Source organism: Neltuma alba, unplaced genomic scaffold, assembly GCF_004799145.2.
Source record: "Neltuma alba isolate B1F8T4 unplaced genomic scaffold, ASM479914v2 tig00012998_pilon, whole genome shotgun sequence".
Lineage (NCBI taxonomy): Eukaryota > Viridiplantae > Streptophyta > Magnoliopsida > Fabales > Fabaceae > Neltuma > Neltuma alba.
The window spans coordinates 130274-147502 of record NW_021637349.1 but is presented as its reverse complement, the minus strand read 5'-3'; the positions used below and the strand labels follow the sequence as shown (position 1 = coordinate 147502).

General features: G+C 33.5%; 2 protein-coding genes across 2 annotated transcripts; both read right to left on the bottom strand.

Moving 5' to 3' along the window:
- Positions 1 to 9051: 9051 nt before the first annotated feature.
- On the bottom strand, positions 9052 to 14634 carry LOC114733445 (conserved oligomeric Golgi complex subunit 6). Its single transcript, XM_028920913.1, has 11 exons — positions 14335 to 14634; positions 14179 to 14231; positions 13178 to 13325; positions 12962 to 13069; positions 12317 to 12384; positions 12085 to 12208; positions 11667 to 11813; positions 11283 to 11546; positions 10913 to 11197; positions 10335 to 10481; positions 9052 to 9891 (listed from the first exon to the last, which is right to left on the bottom strand). The coding sequence occupies exons 1-11, from the start codon at positions 14557 to 14559 to the stop codon at positions 9367 to 9369; spliced, it is 2094 nt and encodes a 697-aa protein (XP_028776746.1). The 5' UTR covers positions 14560 to 14634; the 3' UTR covers positions 9052 to 9366.
- A 1776-nt stretch (positions 14635 to 16410) lies between these two features.
- LOC114733446 (heavy metal-associated isoprenylated plant protein 16) lies at positions 16411 to 17229 on the bottom strand. The gene is made up of 3 exons (XM_028920914.1): positions 17155 to 17229; positions 16918 to 16996; positions 16411 to 16796 (listed from the first exon to the last, which is right to left on the bottom strand). The coding sequence occupies exons 1-3, from the start codon at positions 17155 to 17157 to the stop codon at positions 16447 to 16449; spliced, it is 432 nt and encodes a 143-aa protein (XP_028776747.1). The 5' UTR covers positions 17158 to 17229; the 3' UTR covers positions 16411 to 16446.

Here is a 17229-nt window from a genome sequence, read left to right as displayed (position 1 = left end):
CCCGTATGGATACTCCCTCAACTATAATCAAGTAAAAGAGGAAGAGAGGATATCAAGGAAGATGATTATGGTGTTTTAGGAAAAACATGTCATATTTCTTAAAATTAACTAACTTACCTAATTTCTTAATCTAATCAAATTAATTAAATAAATATTATATTAAGGACCGAGGAGTATAAATTAACTTATATGGGCCAGCATTATTTACTGTAATTTTTCTCCCATTATACACGGCGACCTTGTTATTTCCGCAAGGCTAAAATATTGGAAAGATAAATATAATTTTTAATTAAAAATAATAGTAATATTTTTCGGCGTGCGTCAGACCCTAAAGAAAAGAAAATATGGAATGGAAGTAATAGCCCATCAAGTGGGTCTCTCAGGATATGCCCTTTGAGATTTTTCGTTACCTGATGGATACGCTTTTTAATTTTATTCTGCATTTCATTTCATGTCTTCTTATGCTTTTAACCAAAACGACCATTTTGATTTTGCCACGATACGTCCAAATTCATTACATAAGACTTGGAATCGTTTAATTTACTTAGCTTGTATCCATTACGACCAATTTTCTAATCAAAATCTTAATAATATTACTTAACTAGCTTGTATATATTACAAGTTATAAGTTGATTCAATATATACATTGATGTGCTTGCAAAAATAATATAAAAATATATTTAAGTATATTCTAATAAATATATAAAAGTCCCAAAATTATTGTCAGAGGATATGAAAATGTGGGGAGCACTAATTAATTATTTAGATGATACTGTGGATTGGAGAGTGACTTTGATGGCTTTTCCACCGTTTCATCAACTAGACGAAGTTGATTCAAAGAAAACAACAAACAAACAAACAAATAGGACAAGCAATTGTAATCCTTACTGTTAAAACTCATCAATTATTCTTTCAACTTATTTCGCAAAATTTTAGTAATCATTATTATTGCTAATTCAGGCTAGAAATATTTAAGGTCAGAACCCTCTTAACAAGTACATTTTCTAATATTCAAAGAACTTTTTATTTTTTATTTTTTAACAAAGACGACACCGCTCATTATCTCAATCAACCGACCAACAACTTGTTGGTATCATATCTAATTTTTTTTTTAAAAAAAAGATATTTATGTGTCATTTCCATGGCCTTTCCTTTTTGCTCACGACGTTTTTGAAGCTGCCAACCTTGGTCTCAAGACAATTTAAAATTGTTCTTGGATTGACATCTATGGTTGGTCTGTCATTTCTCAATAAAAGGAAACGCATACAACTAGATGATGAATAGCAACAGAATTAAACATTTTTTTTTCTATATGAATGGACGATAACGAAATTTGGTTACAGATTTTCATGCACCTTCTTTTGAGAAGTTTAGTACGATAACATGATATTGTCTCCCCTCCATGTGATTATGTTTTGATATATACATATACATTTATATATATATATATAGTAGCATAAAGAACCCTCAAAATCATAAGCAAAGTAAAGAGTGCCATATTCTCCATGTGATAGCCGTCCATTTAATAAGAAAGTAAATTACATGAAAGAAAGGGAAAGAAAATCAACTATTTGGGGTCAATTCCTCATTTCCATGCTCTCTGTATTTAATTTCTGGCCCTTAATAAGTTTGGCAGAATAATTGCGACGTTTTGCAAGCACTCGAACGAATATAAATAAATAGATATGATAAAAAATATTCATTTCTCAGCGTTTCTTTGGGAATAGATAAAATATATGTTTTTAGCTTTAAGAGATAAACTCATTTCACATAGTTATTTTGTACAACATAAAATCATTACTTCGTGACAACAAATCCAAATTGGCACAAATCTGCTTGTTTGGCAACCCACAAAATAATTTTTTTAAAAAATCTTTCGCATTTTATGAAGTAAAACTCTTCCTACATATTTATTTCATATAGCTATTGCAAAATACTTAAAATAAGCTAATAATCTAATCAAGCTAATAATCCAATCATCTCCCAATGCAAGTTTTATAAATTAAGATCTTAACTTGTCGTTTTGAACAAAACTGTTTATTAGCATAGCCGACAGGGAAGAAGCATATGGGATGAATGGGAAAATAGTGAGAAGGGAAGTTTTGAGAACCATGTAATGTGGGAGATGGGGTTCCTTAAGGAATCACACACTGTTTCTCTTTATTTGATTAATGATAAGATTCCTAAGATAATTAAGTGTCATTCATTTGTACCTTTTAATTTGTCTCAACCACAAATTCATTCATTTCTTTTATAATAATAATATATATTAACATGAAATATTTATATCATCTCTTGTTCACTTAGCTTTCTTGTTTAATTTCACCCCCTTTTATTGGCCATTTGACTAATTAAGCTTATTCCTTTCTTATAGTACCTTGCTGATGATTATGACATTTTTGGATTGATTTATTATTTTCAATTTTGAACTGATATATAAGACGATTCTTATGGAATTTTGTGATGACATATACATATACTACTTTCATTTTCTCCTTTGGAGATTCACTGTGTGTGTTCATATGTTTGCCGACTATTTGGTATCTTATGCTGTCAATTATTTTGGATTCAAATAATGTATAATTTTTTATTTTTTAAAACTCAAACTCTATCTCATATGGATTGGCTTTCTCTCTGTATTTTGTTTATAGAAATAATACCCATATTAAATATAAAAGTTATGGTTAAGACATGTCCTTGTGATGATTTTTTAAAAGTTGCGTTATAAATGGAGGGTTTTCTTTCCTCATACAATTATGACCCTGTTTGTTATTATGATTAAAATTATTTATAAGTACATTTCATGTAAGTCAAGATAAAACTCCTCTCACATGTTTATCTCCTATTTCATAAGTCACGATTATAAGTTATTCTAAACAGGTCTTATATTATATTGCTTTCGTTTAGTCGATTAATAAGACGTATTTGAGTGTTGAGCATCTAATTTTTTTTTTTTTTGCCAAGAGCATCTAATTAATTAATTTAGTCATCACTCTATGAAACCTATATGGCAGATGTATATAAATAATGGGGATGCAAAGTTGGATTCCCAGTCTCGTCTCGCACTGTGTTAATGTTCCGTGATGCCTTAGCTTTTTCTCTCATGTACATGTGTGTGTGTGTGTGTAAGACTCTGATTGGAATTGGGAATATATGTAGGATTATTTTCTAAAATAGAAAGTCAATATTTCATATAAATTTTTATATACTCTTTCCTATTATAAATGTGGGAACTAGATGCCTAATTTGCAAAAAATTAAAAAAAATTAATCAAGTTAGTTATTTGTAAAAAAAAATACTTGTTGATTTTTTTAAAATATCAGTTTTAATTATTGGGAAAATCCCAAAAAAAGTCCTTGGAATATAAAAAATGTCAGATTGGGTCCTTAAATTTCGAAAATGACAGAATGGGTCATTGACTCAATCTGTCATTTGTGAAATTCAGGCGAATTGACAATTTTGCCCTTATTTATTCATTCACTACAATGATTCAAGGAATCACTACAAGAGTTTAGGTGTTACCTAGATTCGTGTAGCGAATAACTACTCACTTTTTCATAGTCAGGTGTCTTGTTATTAACTACAACTAATTCTGTAATCACTAGAACAATGTAAGCATTATCTAGATTTGTGTAGAGAATAACTACTCATTTTTTCATAGTCAGGTATCTTATTATTGTCAGGTACCTTATTATTAACTACAACGAATCTTGTAATCACTAGAACAGCGTAAGCGTTACCTAGATTTGTTTAGAGAATAACTACTCACTTTTGCTCAAGGGCAAAAATGTCAATTCGCCTGAATTTCACAAATGACAGATTGGGTCAATGACCCATTCTGTCATTTTCAAAATTTAAGGACCCAATCTGGGATTTAATATATTCCAAGGGCTTTTTCTGGGATTTTCCCTTAATTATTTGCATAAGAAACTATAATCTCTTGATGAAAAATTCGCTTAATACTGCCTCTGATCATTAATATAAGAGTTACTTGACTAATTTGAGTACATTAAGGAAATTAGTTTAGTTAGTTATTTGATATAAATAGGTGTTGTCTTTTCTAAAATATCTTTGTTATTCAGGTGCATTTGCTAGAACTACTATTATTGGAAGGACCACCTTAAAAAAAAAAATATGAGACACAAAATGGATTGAGATCTTATATTTAGGATCAAATTAAAATCAAACGAGCTGTTATATTAAGAATCAAAAGTAGTATATAATAAAGGGAAACAAAGTAAGTTAAGATTTTAGATTCAATATCAAAGCAAATCTCTTTGCAAGCTTTTATATTTAGAACCGAAAGAAGTATTTGTTATCTTGTTAGATAGAAGTCCATCTTAAAGGGAATGATGGTTGGATTAAGTGAGAGATATGTTCAATATATGATTATTTAGAAAATTACTGTTTTTTTAGCTGGGAGTGAAATAAGCATACACACATGCACATATATACATGAAAGGAAATAAAAGATTTAAAAAAGATACGTGAATGCATGTTTACAATGGCCATCATTTCAGAAATAAACTTTTCAAGACACAAATCGTTACAGAAGGCTTTTAGTGGTCACCAAATTCAACTTTGAACAGTGTACTAGTTCTCCCTTATCCATTTCAACACGGCATTATTATTGAGGCAAAAAAAAAAAGTTTGAAATAATTTACCACTTTTATCGTAATAAATGGGGGTGTTACATCATTTTCGAACCTGCACAGACGCAGCTTTCAGCAATTGAAATTCATCACTGTATATGAGTACTTAATTAATATGGTATTTTAATTACGGAGCATAAAATGCTGTGCATTGGATTGCACAAGGTCGGCAGAAGATTAGATGAACTACTGCAAACAAACATATATTCTTTCCAATTTTTTTTTTAAATTAAAAAAATCATGTGTATAGTTTTCAAATATGATGAAATTGATTGATATAGAAGGAATAATTAATTGTATGGTGAAAAATGGTTGAAGAGTTATCACCTGAAGCCATATTATGGGAACAGAAAAACAACGCAGATCCCTCAAAGTCAAAAGATTGGATTCTTTGTTGTTCAATTTAGCCACGTTAATGTCACTTATAAAAGATGCATCTAGCTGGAGTAGGTTCTATTGCTCATCGCAATCATGAGTAGGAACATGATCCTCCTGGTTACAATGAGATTTATGCTATGAAACAAAAAACTTAGTTCAATTTTATTATGTTAAGTTTTTCAGTCATACATATTTATCTGCCTTTTTTTGTTTCATGCAGATTTATAATTAAATTCCAAATGCTATTAAATGTTAATATTTCAAAAATAGAACACGTGATTATATATGGTTAAAGAACTTAATGCATATAAAGAACTCGATGTAAGTATTGTTCTTATACTATTCAGATACAATTTTTAAAAAAAACTATTTTTTGATAATTATAATTAAGAAATTATCTTTATTTTAGATTCTTTACAGATTAAAATAATTTTTTGAAAGGATAAAAGTAAAAAAATAATATCCATTTGAACTGTGCAAATTTAATTTAGATGATGCGAAATGATGATGAGTTATTAATCCTCGTTAATTCGCCAAGGGCTTCTAATTAGCTCCTTCCATCACAAATAATACGATAGGTCACCATGTTGATTTATGTAACGTAATTATGTTTCAAGTTTGCTTCTTCTGTGAAGAAAGATGGGTTGATTTAGACTTGCTCTTTCTTTTGCTAAAATAATAATATTAAAAAAAAGTCTAGAACTCTCTCTCTCTCTCTCTCTCTCTCTCTCTCTCTCTCACACACACATATATGGGTTCCCAATCATGAGAGATAGATATATCACACAACACAACACACGTTAACGTTGATTTGATGAATGGGATGTGATTGATTTAAGTAAGAACTTTTGAATTCAGTCTAGAAAAGTGAACACGCTTGGGCAAACCATGCGTAAGATCGATAGATAGGTAGATGGATATATATAGATGTGCGCGTGCGTGTGTGCGTGTGTGCGTGTAAAATTACCTTCACAATCACGGCCGGGTATATATCACACTCATTTTAGGTGATGATGTTTAATTGTGTAGGTGCGTGCGCGTGTTACATATATACTACCTCCGGTTCTAATCATAAGAGCCAGTTGACTAATTTGAGGAGATTAAGGAAGTAAGTTGATATAGTTATTTGTCTTAAATAGATGTTGTCTTTCCTAAAATATCCTTACTAATCAAGTGTATTAACTAGAATTATCATTGTTAGAAGGGCTATTTGGAAAAAAAAAAGTATAAATAAGAGACAAAGTGGATTGGGGTCTTATATTTAGGACCAAAATAAAAGTCAAACAAGATCTTATATTAAGGACCGAAAGTAGTATTTGCAACAGATTAACACAAGTTGGTGTGTTTTATTCTACCTCGAATGCTTGTCACATCTTCTTATGATGTCAATTCTTATCTACCCTTCACCCAATAATATAGAGATGATTAGTTTAGAACTCCTTTTGAATAGTTAGATCTGCTTAATTTTTATTGAAGGATCAAAATTGAAGGATTATTTTAGGGAAAAAAATATGAATATGAGAAACAAAATGAATTAAAATCTTATATTTAAGATCAAATTAAATCTCTAATTAGCTGTTATATTAAGTGTCAGAAGCAGTACAATTCGAACACATGCAAGCACATAAACATGTTAATGCCATGTTAGAATTTTAGAACCCCATTCAAATATGATAAGTCTGCTTGTTAATAGAACGACGTATGGCTATATACACCCATATGATTGAAATATCTGTAGATTTACTCAGATAATGATATTTTTGGAAATATGGCATGAATATTTCATTAAATTTTGCAGAGTACGATGAATAAATAAAAGCAGTTTAAGAAAATGAGGATGATCATGCTGCATCACATACAAACTTGCTTCGAGAATGATCATCAATTATGATCTAAATAGAAAAAGAGAATATCAAGTAATTATTAGCGGTCAAAACATCATTTCACATCACGTTACTTTAGTTCCCAGTGAATCTTAACATCCACTAACCGTCGTTAATAATGTCTTGATTAATTATAATCAAATCATATCCTTGTTGGTGTGTGTGTGTGTGTGTGTGTCGATCTCTCTGGATGAAAACGACCCTGATCGGTCATATGAGTTGAATATTCCTCCGGAGGAGTTGATATATTAAACAAATTGATTGGGCAATACAAAGGGCAAGAAAAGATAGATAGATAGATAGATAGCTAGATAGATATATGCATTAATTAATTTAAAATATGAGTAGGGAAGAAGAATCAAACTCGAAGAGTCCTTCGATTCTCTCTACCCTCTCGCTACCACAGCGTTGGAAAGAAGGGATCAAATCTTTTGGCAGCTCTTTCGATCAATATTATGTCTCTGCACAAAAACCTGATGCAGCAAATTAATAACAGAGTCAATAATAATAATTAATTACTCATCAGTCCTAGTTATAAGATAAAAGAAAATATTTTTTTAATCCTATTTATACGAAGCTGAGACAAATTTTTTTGCATGGATATATAATTTTACCTTTCATTTATTTTTGTATTTACTTTGTTTACATGAGGTATAATGTATATTAAATAGGGATAAAATTAAAAAGTCATTAAAATTTAAATGAGAGTTAATGAAGTTTAAAATTTTTCTTGATCTATATAAAAAATATTTAAAATGACTTATAAATTAGACTAGAAGAGTAGTTTTTATCATAAGAAAGCATACAAAACTAGAAGTGTTCAAATTGACTTGTCCCGGTTTCGACCATATCAGGACGGTATTGGGATGAGACAGGGGTGTCCTGTCTCGTCCTGTCCCGAGATATTCTATATATATGCATATTAAAATATTGTATTATCTTAGTATATCAATAATTATATGCTGATGAATAAGAGGCTCAAAAACTTATTGTACATGAAGCCATTTTTAAATTTTTGGAAAACAAAGACACATGAGTAAAGTTTATCAGATATGTAAAAAAAAAGAAAAAAGTAAAGTTTATCAAATCAATTGAAATCATCATCGCTCTCGCCTCCTCTCAGTACCATCCCTCACCTCCTTCTCAATCCTTATCATGCTTAACAACTCACCAAGCTTCCCTCCTAAATCAATCAATGCTTATCAATCTTGAATCTTTCCCCTTGACTCTCGCTCTTGAAGACAACAATGATCAGTCATGGGTAGCTCGTAATCTCAGCCCTCAACGATTGCAAATAGACATCGGACACAATTTTTGAATTTCCTCTTTGATCTCGCTCATCGCTCTCAGCCTCGCATTCTTGTGTTGGCCATGGCTTGTCACCTCTCACAGCTACTTATGCTGTAAACTTTAAAGATTTGATTTTTCATTTTATAGTTTTATTTTGTCTATTTGAATATATCCATTAATGCTTGCTATGATTTTTTTTCCCTCCTTTTTGTAAGTTTACATCTATCTTCCTGGTTGGTAATCTTTGATATTTTTATTAAGTTTCTAGCCTTCAATCTTTTCATCTAGATATAAACTAAAATCGATTCCTCTTTCCCGTCACGGTATCGTCCCACCCCAATCGAGACCGGTAACAAAATGAGTTTTTTTGGTTTTTTAGTGAAAAACAAAATTAATGAGTTTTAATTGTGAACTTGAATTACTCGAAATCAAGGACACGATACACGGGCTGTCCCGTCCTCGATAATCAGTATAAACGTTTGATGCAAAAATTTCAATTTTTCTTATTTATAAGCGAGGAAGCGACTTTTAACATGTGCACAAAAATCTAGATGAACGATTTATTCAATAAAATTTTAATCTTAGTTTATAAGGAGTTTTATTTACGGTTCAATTAGTCTTACGTTGTAAATCAGAAGGTTCACACATGACTTTTTTAATTCAACTTTATATTTCTCAAAAAGTTGGAATCATTTTCCAAATAATATATCATTTTTTAATATTAAAGACGCGAATACCTTTTTTAATTTTTATTTTATAATGTTAAACATTATTTAAAGGGTAAAGTATTTTCCACGCAAAATTATAGAATACTAGGAAGCAGATTTCTTGACGTTTTACTAGGAAAATTACTTCTTAAGTTCACATTCAAGTGTTCACCGGCATGAAATGCCACATCAAATAGTTCAATAGGTTTTATTTAATCATTCGCTCACATTGCCAAAAATCTAAACGGAAATCTTCTAATTTCCCAACACATTAACAGAAACAATATCATTACATTAGCTCAAAAAAAAAAAAGTTTATCAAAATCTCAGAATCTACCATCCCCAGAAAAATAAGAGAAATACATGATAGACTCGATTTGTTGGAGAGCAAGGCATTACAAAATGAATGAAGGAATATGTACGGGACGTAAGAAGTGATGAAAGCAGCATTAGAACTCATATCCCCAATATAGTCCTTATCTGATCAGGAGGATGCCTTGCCAATGACCTAGGGTCTGGATAACCATTCTTGGGGTCCATAATTGCATTGTAAATAAGCTCATAAGCTTCAGCCAGTGACCTGGCCACACCAATAGAAGCCTCGGAGCGCAACTGTGGAACCAGCATCTGCTCAAATTCTGGCAATGAGCTCTCACTTCCCAAAATAAGACCAAACAGAGCTTTTAAACACTCCGAAAGATTGGCTGGGCTTGTGTCCTCCATCTCTGCCAATGGCACCCCAGCCGTTTCCTTGTCCCCTTGTTTGTTGTGCACAGAGCTGTGGAAGTGAGTCATCTTTTGTGACAACCCACATCTGTTTAATATGGCATCCACTTCTTTGTCCACAAGTACGTGCACGTGATTATCGATCATCTTTCCGAGCCTTCTCACGTAGTCACCGGCCACATCATGCCCCTCTAGAGGTTGTTTAATAGCACACAGGCAGTTGATAAGAAATATCTTGGATGGGGTCTCAGCAGTCTGCCAAAAGCCCAAAACGACACATCAGACACTTGATGAAGCTTCTATAATGTCTCACTAATCAGTAGGTCCACATTGAGAGTTTCACTATTTTTCAAGCTGCTCCATTAATTTCCTCCACCTTATTTGTTGGTCCAAACTATGACATTAATTCACATTAGAGCATAGGACGTTATTCGTTGGTCCACGTTAATTTACAATTGAGAAATGACAGGCAACTTCAAGGGACAGTTCTGCCAAAATTGCAGAATAATTAAATTCTGGTTTCAATTCTCCCGATAAAATTTAGAGGAAAGTGCGCAATAATGACCATTGGAAGCATATACATGGCAGCTATAAAATTCACTAGTGAAGTAGCAGGACAAAGGGGAGAAATTCGTGAAACCTCAGTAATTGGTAAGGGCCAAAAGCATAGGAAAAAGGCGAAGGTTAAGAGTGAGAACCTGGGAGGATGGAGCAGAGCCGCCTGTTGACAAGATAGCATCAACTGATGATTTGCTAATTTGGCTGGATTCAGAACTCATCCTACTCCTTCTTGATGAGTGCCCAACGCCCTTGGACTTGTGTGCCTCTGCCGCTTGCTCACACATCTGCAATAGAGAGAAAACTATAATATCCTATGATTTTATTAAAATTAAAGCCAGTTCAGGATTTCTTGAAATGGACAGGGCCAAGAAAGCCCTACGGCTAAGAGTGCTTACAGAGAAAAATGGGTAATATTTAGTGTGATGCGTGAAAGACGGAAAGGTGAGTACATTCTCAAACAGCACAGTTTAGCTTAGCTGAACCAGGAAGAAAATCTTGGGATGTTTTAAATTAAATGAATATATAGGAATCAAAGGCAGAGGTTACATAGAAGTCTCTATTATCTTATCTTCAAAGACAATCCATTATCATAAATAATCATAACACATTACGAAGGAAGCTCAAATTTTAAACCACTAGAATCACTTTGTTTCCCGCCTGCTAACAAATCATACAAACAAATGCAGGTGCCCGATTGAAAGATAGAAATATGCACCTGAATTATTGGATCCAGTATCGCAGATAAAACTGGATCAAAAGGAGGCTTTTTGCCAGAAGCAGGAACCATCATGCTGTTATAGTTATCAATAATTTCAAGGAGGATAGATACTCCTTCCCTTACTGCTGGAGGAGGGGAAAGATCAACAGCAACAAGAGGGGGATATCGTAAAAGCTTTTCTCCCCGACCTTTCAAAATATCAAAAAATGTTTTCTGAGCAGCATCCTTCAGCAGCCATAGTGTATTACAAAGCGCAGTTTCTCGCCCAAGCAGATCTGAAATCTGCGTGATCATGCGAAGTTTAAGACAAAAAATATGCATGGGACGAGTACTATTAAAGAAGGATAAAAAATTGATGACAACTCACGGTGTAGCTGTAAAATTCAAGAGTGTTACTCAGTTTGTAGGAGACAATCAGATTTGGCTGAGACTGTAAAACTTGTTCAACTCTCACTTTAAATGGCCGGCAAACTCCCTCAAAAATTCTATCCAGAACAAATGTCAAGTCAGATTCTGTCTTCCCAGAGTCATTCTCAGACTTCTTGGAGAACTGATCCACTGTTGGTCCAGAATCCACCTGTGTGTCTGGATCAAGTAACATGAGTAAAAGTTCACGTTCAGATGCCAAGGCCTGCATGTAGGAGCAATACAATAAAATTAAGATACAGGGATAATAAATGCTATAGCAAAAATCCAGCAGCAGGAGTGGCTTCGAGCTTTCATCCACCAGATTGTCATGACAGACGCATACCTGATGTAACCACCCAAGCATATCACCCACATATCGTAATGGGTCATGAGCATGAACCTCAATTGGTCGAGGCATTCCACCAGGTCCTCCACGGGTAAGAGCACTTATGAATCTTCTAAATAATGCATTATGTCTCATATTGGCTACCTACAAAACCAGAAATTGGTATCTTATGATGCATCAACAAAGATAAGGGCGATCTGAGTTTCAATTCAAGCAGAATATTCTATTAACAAAATTAACAGCATTAGATTCTAAAGCGAGATCTGATCTGTGAACACCATTAGGCAGTGGAGGTGACAATTTTCCAAATATCAAAATTTCAGTTCCAAGTTGGAATACTACGGGATTCAAATCCCAACAAAAATTAGATTTGTCAAGTGTTAAGAGAAATTGATCAGATTCATAATGGAATCACCTCTTCTGCACAATACTTGAAAAGGACAGGCCTTTCTCTGAGGCAGTACACAGCTGTTTTTAGGAGCTCACTAATTTCTGGATTGTCAGTGTCACCCAACTTTCTACATTCTGCCTGAACCCACCTATAGGTAAGATTTACAAATATTGAATATCATCAAGTAAGCCAACCTCCCTAAGAAAACAACTTTCTAGAGTCAGCAACATGGGGTTAAAACTACAGCAATTTTCACCTGCACAAGCGTTCATAAGCTCCTTCTTGGTACACAGCCATCATATCCATCAGCTCTAAACCAGCACGCTGCAATGAAATTCTTGAAGTCAATAAAAAAACAAAATATAATTTTGAAACACAAAGTAGCGGGAAAATAATGGAGCAAACTTCCTGAAAAAAGATCAGCACAAACTGAAAATTATAGAAGTAGGAAGGATATAACAAACATTGACAATAAAGAAATGGAAGGAGAAAGCTTTGTTCCTTTAGTTCACTGGCGATGAGGCCTATCTTTTGTCAAAACAAGAAATGGAACGACACAGCTCATCTAACCCAAGAGAATAGCCCATGACACAGAAATTAAAATATCCGTATCCCATTAAAATTATTGAACAGAAATTAACATATATGCATCAATTAAAATTATTAAATTTCAACGTATATTTCAGGTGCAAAGTATAACATCAAAGTCCCTGATAAAAATATAAGGTGACGATTGAAGACCATGTAGGTATTTAGAATTGATAAAAGATACATTTCAGATATATACTCTGTTTGGCCCAAAAACAATATAAAATACGCCTTTGATTACAAATTGTGTAGAATTTTGCATGCAGCTCAGAGTCAGAAAGGAATGAGGCAGACATGGAAATGGAAAATTTACCTGATGATGCGTCCTAAGCAACACTTTGCAGTTGGCATGAATTTCTTGGACATGAGACAGTGCTTTGAAAAAATTTTCATTAAGTTCTTCATCTCTAAGTGCACTTATCTGTAGATGATCGATGGTTTATTGTAAGCATGAAGGTGGCATGAGCATGTCATATTTCAATTACAAAATGACAGTTTAATCTTTGTAATATGAAACAATAACTTAAACCTCTTCAGGGGAGAGCTGATAATCACGTAGGAAGCATGACACAATCTCTTGCCTTTGTGTAGTAGTTTCAAGTTCTTGTTTGAGCCTCTCTGTGGTACTGATAATGTCACCTGTGGTAGCACTGCAACTATTCAAGGCCTTTGATATCCTGTAAAAGGTTTGAACCTTAATCATTTTTTAAAAAAATATCCTAAATGGAATATTCTGACCAAATAATGAATTACTTATAATTGAAGAATAACATAAAAGGAGTTTGAAGGTAAGCTTAATATCATAAGAGGATAATGCCCTATTGGCACCGTTAAAGGGATAAACAGAGCATCACTCAAAACCTAATGTTCCTGAAGTAACAACCCTCAAACAAAATAGTCTGGCCAATTATTGAATTACTTTGAACTGAAATAACAAGATTTACGATGAGTTCAAAGGTAAAATTGATATGGTCAGAGGAAATAAGAATAGTTTAATGACATCATCAGAATGAGTTGCATTGGTAACCAAAATTGGAGGTTCAGAACATATCATTTCACTCTAAACACAGAAATTGAATCCCTTGGTCCCAAACCGTAATTAACTGTCTGATACACTTGCCATCATGGAAACCACGAGTCCAAAGGTAAATTTTAATATGGTACGAGGAAAATTTTAATGGCCTAACAGCTTCAAATAAGTGATAATTACTTCCTTAGAAGTCAATGCGACTCAAATTTGGGCTACTCAGATTAATAGAATGTATTTATTGATCTCCAGTTCAAGTTTGTCTCGACAACGCTGTCATTCAGCATCAAAGCATCTAAATGCATGAAGAGTTTATGAGTTTTCCGGATTCCAGAACGAAAGTCCTTGCATAAATTAGCTACAGAATCCAAAGTTATCCCTTGCTTCATTTAGCCCCCAAAATGATGCATTAATATAGTGAATTGCTGCAAGAGTAGCGTCTCCCAACTAACCATTAGCCAATATAATAAAAGAGGTAGAAGTGATAGGAGATTCACACACACCTGTCGCAGCATTCAGCGACGGCATTCACCTCTTCCTCGACGCGATCCAAGGCCTAAAACGCAGTCAAGAAAGAGACGCACAAAGGAAATGAGATCAGAACAATGCAAGCAAGTGAAATGCACAAGAAGTTGTAGCATCGGCGAAGAGCTCATCACCAGTTGGACGACATCGGAGGCAGCAAGGAATTCGAGGTTGATAGAGAGAGAACGCTTTTCGATGGTGGATCGGAGGTTGCGGCGTGATTGAGGAGTGTTGTCAGTGTAGAAGGAAGAGAGCGTGTTGAGGGAGGACAAGAGATCAGGCGTGTCGGTCCTGGATTCCAAGACCTTCTTCAGCTTCCGAGAAAGACCCGGCGCCAACCCCGCCACCGTCGTACCCATTTCTCAAACTTTGTCTCCTTCTCCTCTCAGCTCTGGTCCTAGATCTTTGATCTACTTCTTGTCATCTGTCTTACAACCGCGGTCCTGATGCGTATGCAGTTTCGGTTTGGCCTCCATGTGGAAACGAAAAACAAGGCTTGCCGGAGCCGGTCGGCATGGTCCGACCCGGAAAATATGGATACCGGCATTAAAAACGTTGCAATGCGTTACGAATATTAACTTAAATAATTACAAATGAGAACATCACTTAGAGTTACAGTTAAAATTTAAATGTCTTAATTATAATCGGGACTACTAAATTTATAATTGTTTTCAGGCTAAAAAGATTATATTGGATTGATATTAGCAATTTATTATTTTAAAAAAAAGTTGAGAATTTAATTGTTATTAATTCTCTCTTTCTAAGTAAACAAATGACATAAAGCTGATTCTTGGTGGATCCTCTTTATCATTTGATATGACACCAAAATAGATTTTTTTGATGACTATGTTTCACTAATCTTTATAAATGGATTCATGACTCATAGGCCAGTTCATACTACTTTTTCAGTTTTTAATATAGGACTCAATTCTTAAGTTGGTTTTATTTTTAAATATAAGATCTATTTTCATATTTATTCAATTTTTTCTAAATTATCCCTATAGATACTCCCTCGACCATAATTAAGTAGAAGAGGGAGAGGGGTATTAATAAAGATGATTATGGTGTTTTAGGAAAAATGTGTAACTTTTTTTATAATTAGCTAACTTACTTAACTTCCTTAATCCAATCAAATTAGTTAAATGGGTCTTATATTAAAGATCGGAAGACTACTATAACAAATGTGTGTTAAAAAAGGAAGAACCGTGGTGGAGGTATAATATCAATCACTTCGCGACCATCGGATGCATCTACTGTGGATATTTCATATCCCCCAATTCGGGATTTCGGGTAAACAATGAAGGGAAAACCATAACATAGGTACCTCTACTTTCTCTCAATTTTTAATTTGGTACATATGTGTTTTTTCCTCTTTTTTTTTTTTTGATAAGATGTGTTTTTTCCTCTTAATTAAACATTTAATTTTATTTTTTTTAGCAACATTAGCTCTTATAACTTTGTTCTATTGACATTTTTAGTCTCTATATGAGGATTAATGATATTAATTGAGCAAAATTAAAGATTTAGTTAAGAACAAAAAACACATAGGTACCAAATTTAAAATTTAAAAAAATACAGGTACCTCCAATATGGTTTTCCCAACAATGAAATAGGGAATTTTAATGGATAGGTTTTTAAAAAAAAAAAAAACAAGGGTACTTATGAAAAATGCTAAAAATGTGTCAGTCTGGCTGTGTGGGCCGTATAATAGATACTCGAGTCCGTGTGAAAGAAAATGTTTAATAACATAGCCGTAACGTTGTTTTTTTTTTTTTACCAGAGAACATAGCCGTAACGTTTGAATCTAAGTCAATAATATTTAATGATGATAGTAATAACAATCACCGACAATGAAAAGAAAAAGGTAACACAACAATTGAAGTTCATAATCTCAGAGCATTAAAACTAATTTAATGGATATTAAATTAAATACTAATTAATTTAAATATCATTTAATTCAGTCCGAAATCTAACATATGCAGATAGATGGTGGCATCTAATACATTTTAGGAGAATTTAGGACCATTTACGGCCATATTATATTTTGCTTCAACAAGTGATACCTCTCAGTTACACAACTTAGACATTCTTCAAACTTGGTATGATAAATAATATAGATATATATATATTTTTTTCGATCTTAAATGTAAAACTTATTTTATAGTATAAATTTTATACTATAAAATAGATTTTATATTTAAGATTGGAGAGTGAATATACGTATATACGGTTAAAGGTTAAAGGCATTACATGATGGAGCAAATGGTAGGGTAAGGATCAGCATCACAAAGCACGTAACAGTAGGTGGGGATCGGTGGTGGTGGAGGAGGGAACTGACGGCAATTACAGCCACAGCCTGATGGTGACGCTCCATCTTTTCCATTCTCCTCTTCATTTCCTGGACTCTCATCACCACCGTCACCACCGTCACCACCTTTGCCAGTATTGTCATCAGCAGGAGGGTTTACATGCTCCACGCTCAAGAGTTTGGCATAACGAAACTTCTTTCTCAGAGAATTGGTCAAGCAAACGGCATCCACTTCGTCTCCTCTCACCATGATCACTTGATCTTCCCCCATTTCCACTGATACGACTCCTGTTTTGTTTCATCATCAACATCATCCTGATGCATATATATATATATATATATATAACTTTAAAAACAGGAAAGTTAAAAGGATTGATCGATATATATATATATATATCGAAGCATGCACCTTGTGCAGCAGCAGCAAGTTGGAGGGCCTTGCGTCTCCCTTTAGCACAGCACATTTCCATCTCTATTGCTATTACTTGCTGCGCTTTGAAGGGCCAGTTAAGAACTTGATCAACACTTTCCCATATCGTCAGCAATATCAATAATATATAAAATTATATGTTTATATATCTATCCTATTATTATTATGATTCGACATTCAAATATGCAAAGGGACTAATTAATTAAGCGAGCTCACCATCGTGCACAGAATGTTAATATTGCTGCAGCCTTGTGACTCTTCTGCATACAGAGCTCCCTTAGTGGTTGTGTT

Coding starts and splice junctions, on each gene's coding strand:
- LOC114733446 (XM_028920914.1), bottom strand. Junction 16,797..16,917: donor ACTTGCTGCTGCTGCACAAG/GTGCATGCTTCG, acceptor GAAACAAAACAG/GAGTCGTATCAGTGGAAATG.
- LOC114733445 (XM_028920913.1), bottom strand. CDS start 14,559: ATGGGTACGACGGTGGCGGGGTTGGCGCCGGGTCTTTCTCGGAAGCTG. Junction 12,385..12,961: donor TGCTTAGGACGCATCATCAG/GTAAATTTTCCA, acceptor ATTTCATTGCAG/CGTGCTGGTTTAGAGCTGAT. Junction 12,209..12,316: donor GCTTATGAACGCTTGTGCAG/GTGAAAATTGCT, acceptor TCTTACCTATAG/GTGGGTTCAGGCAGAATGTA.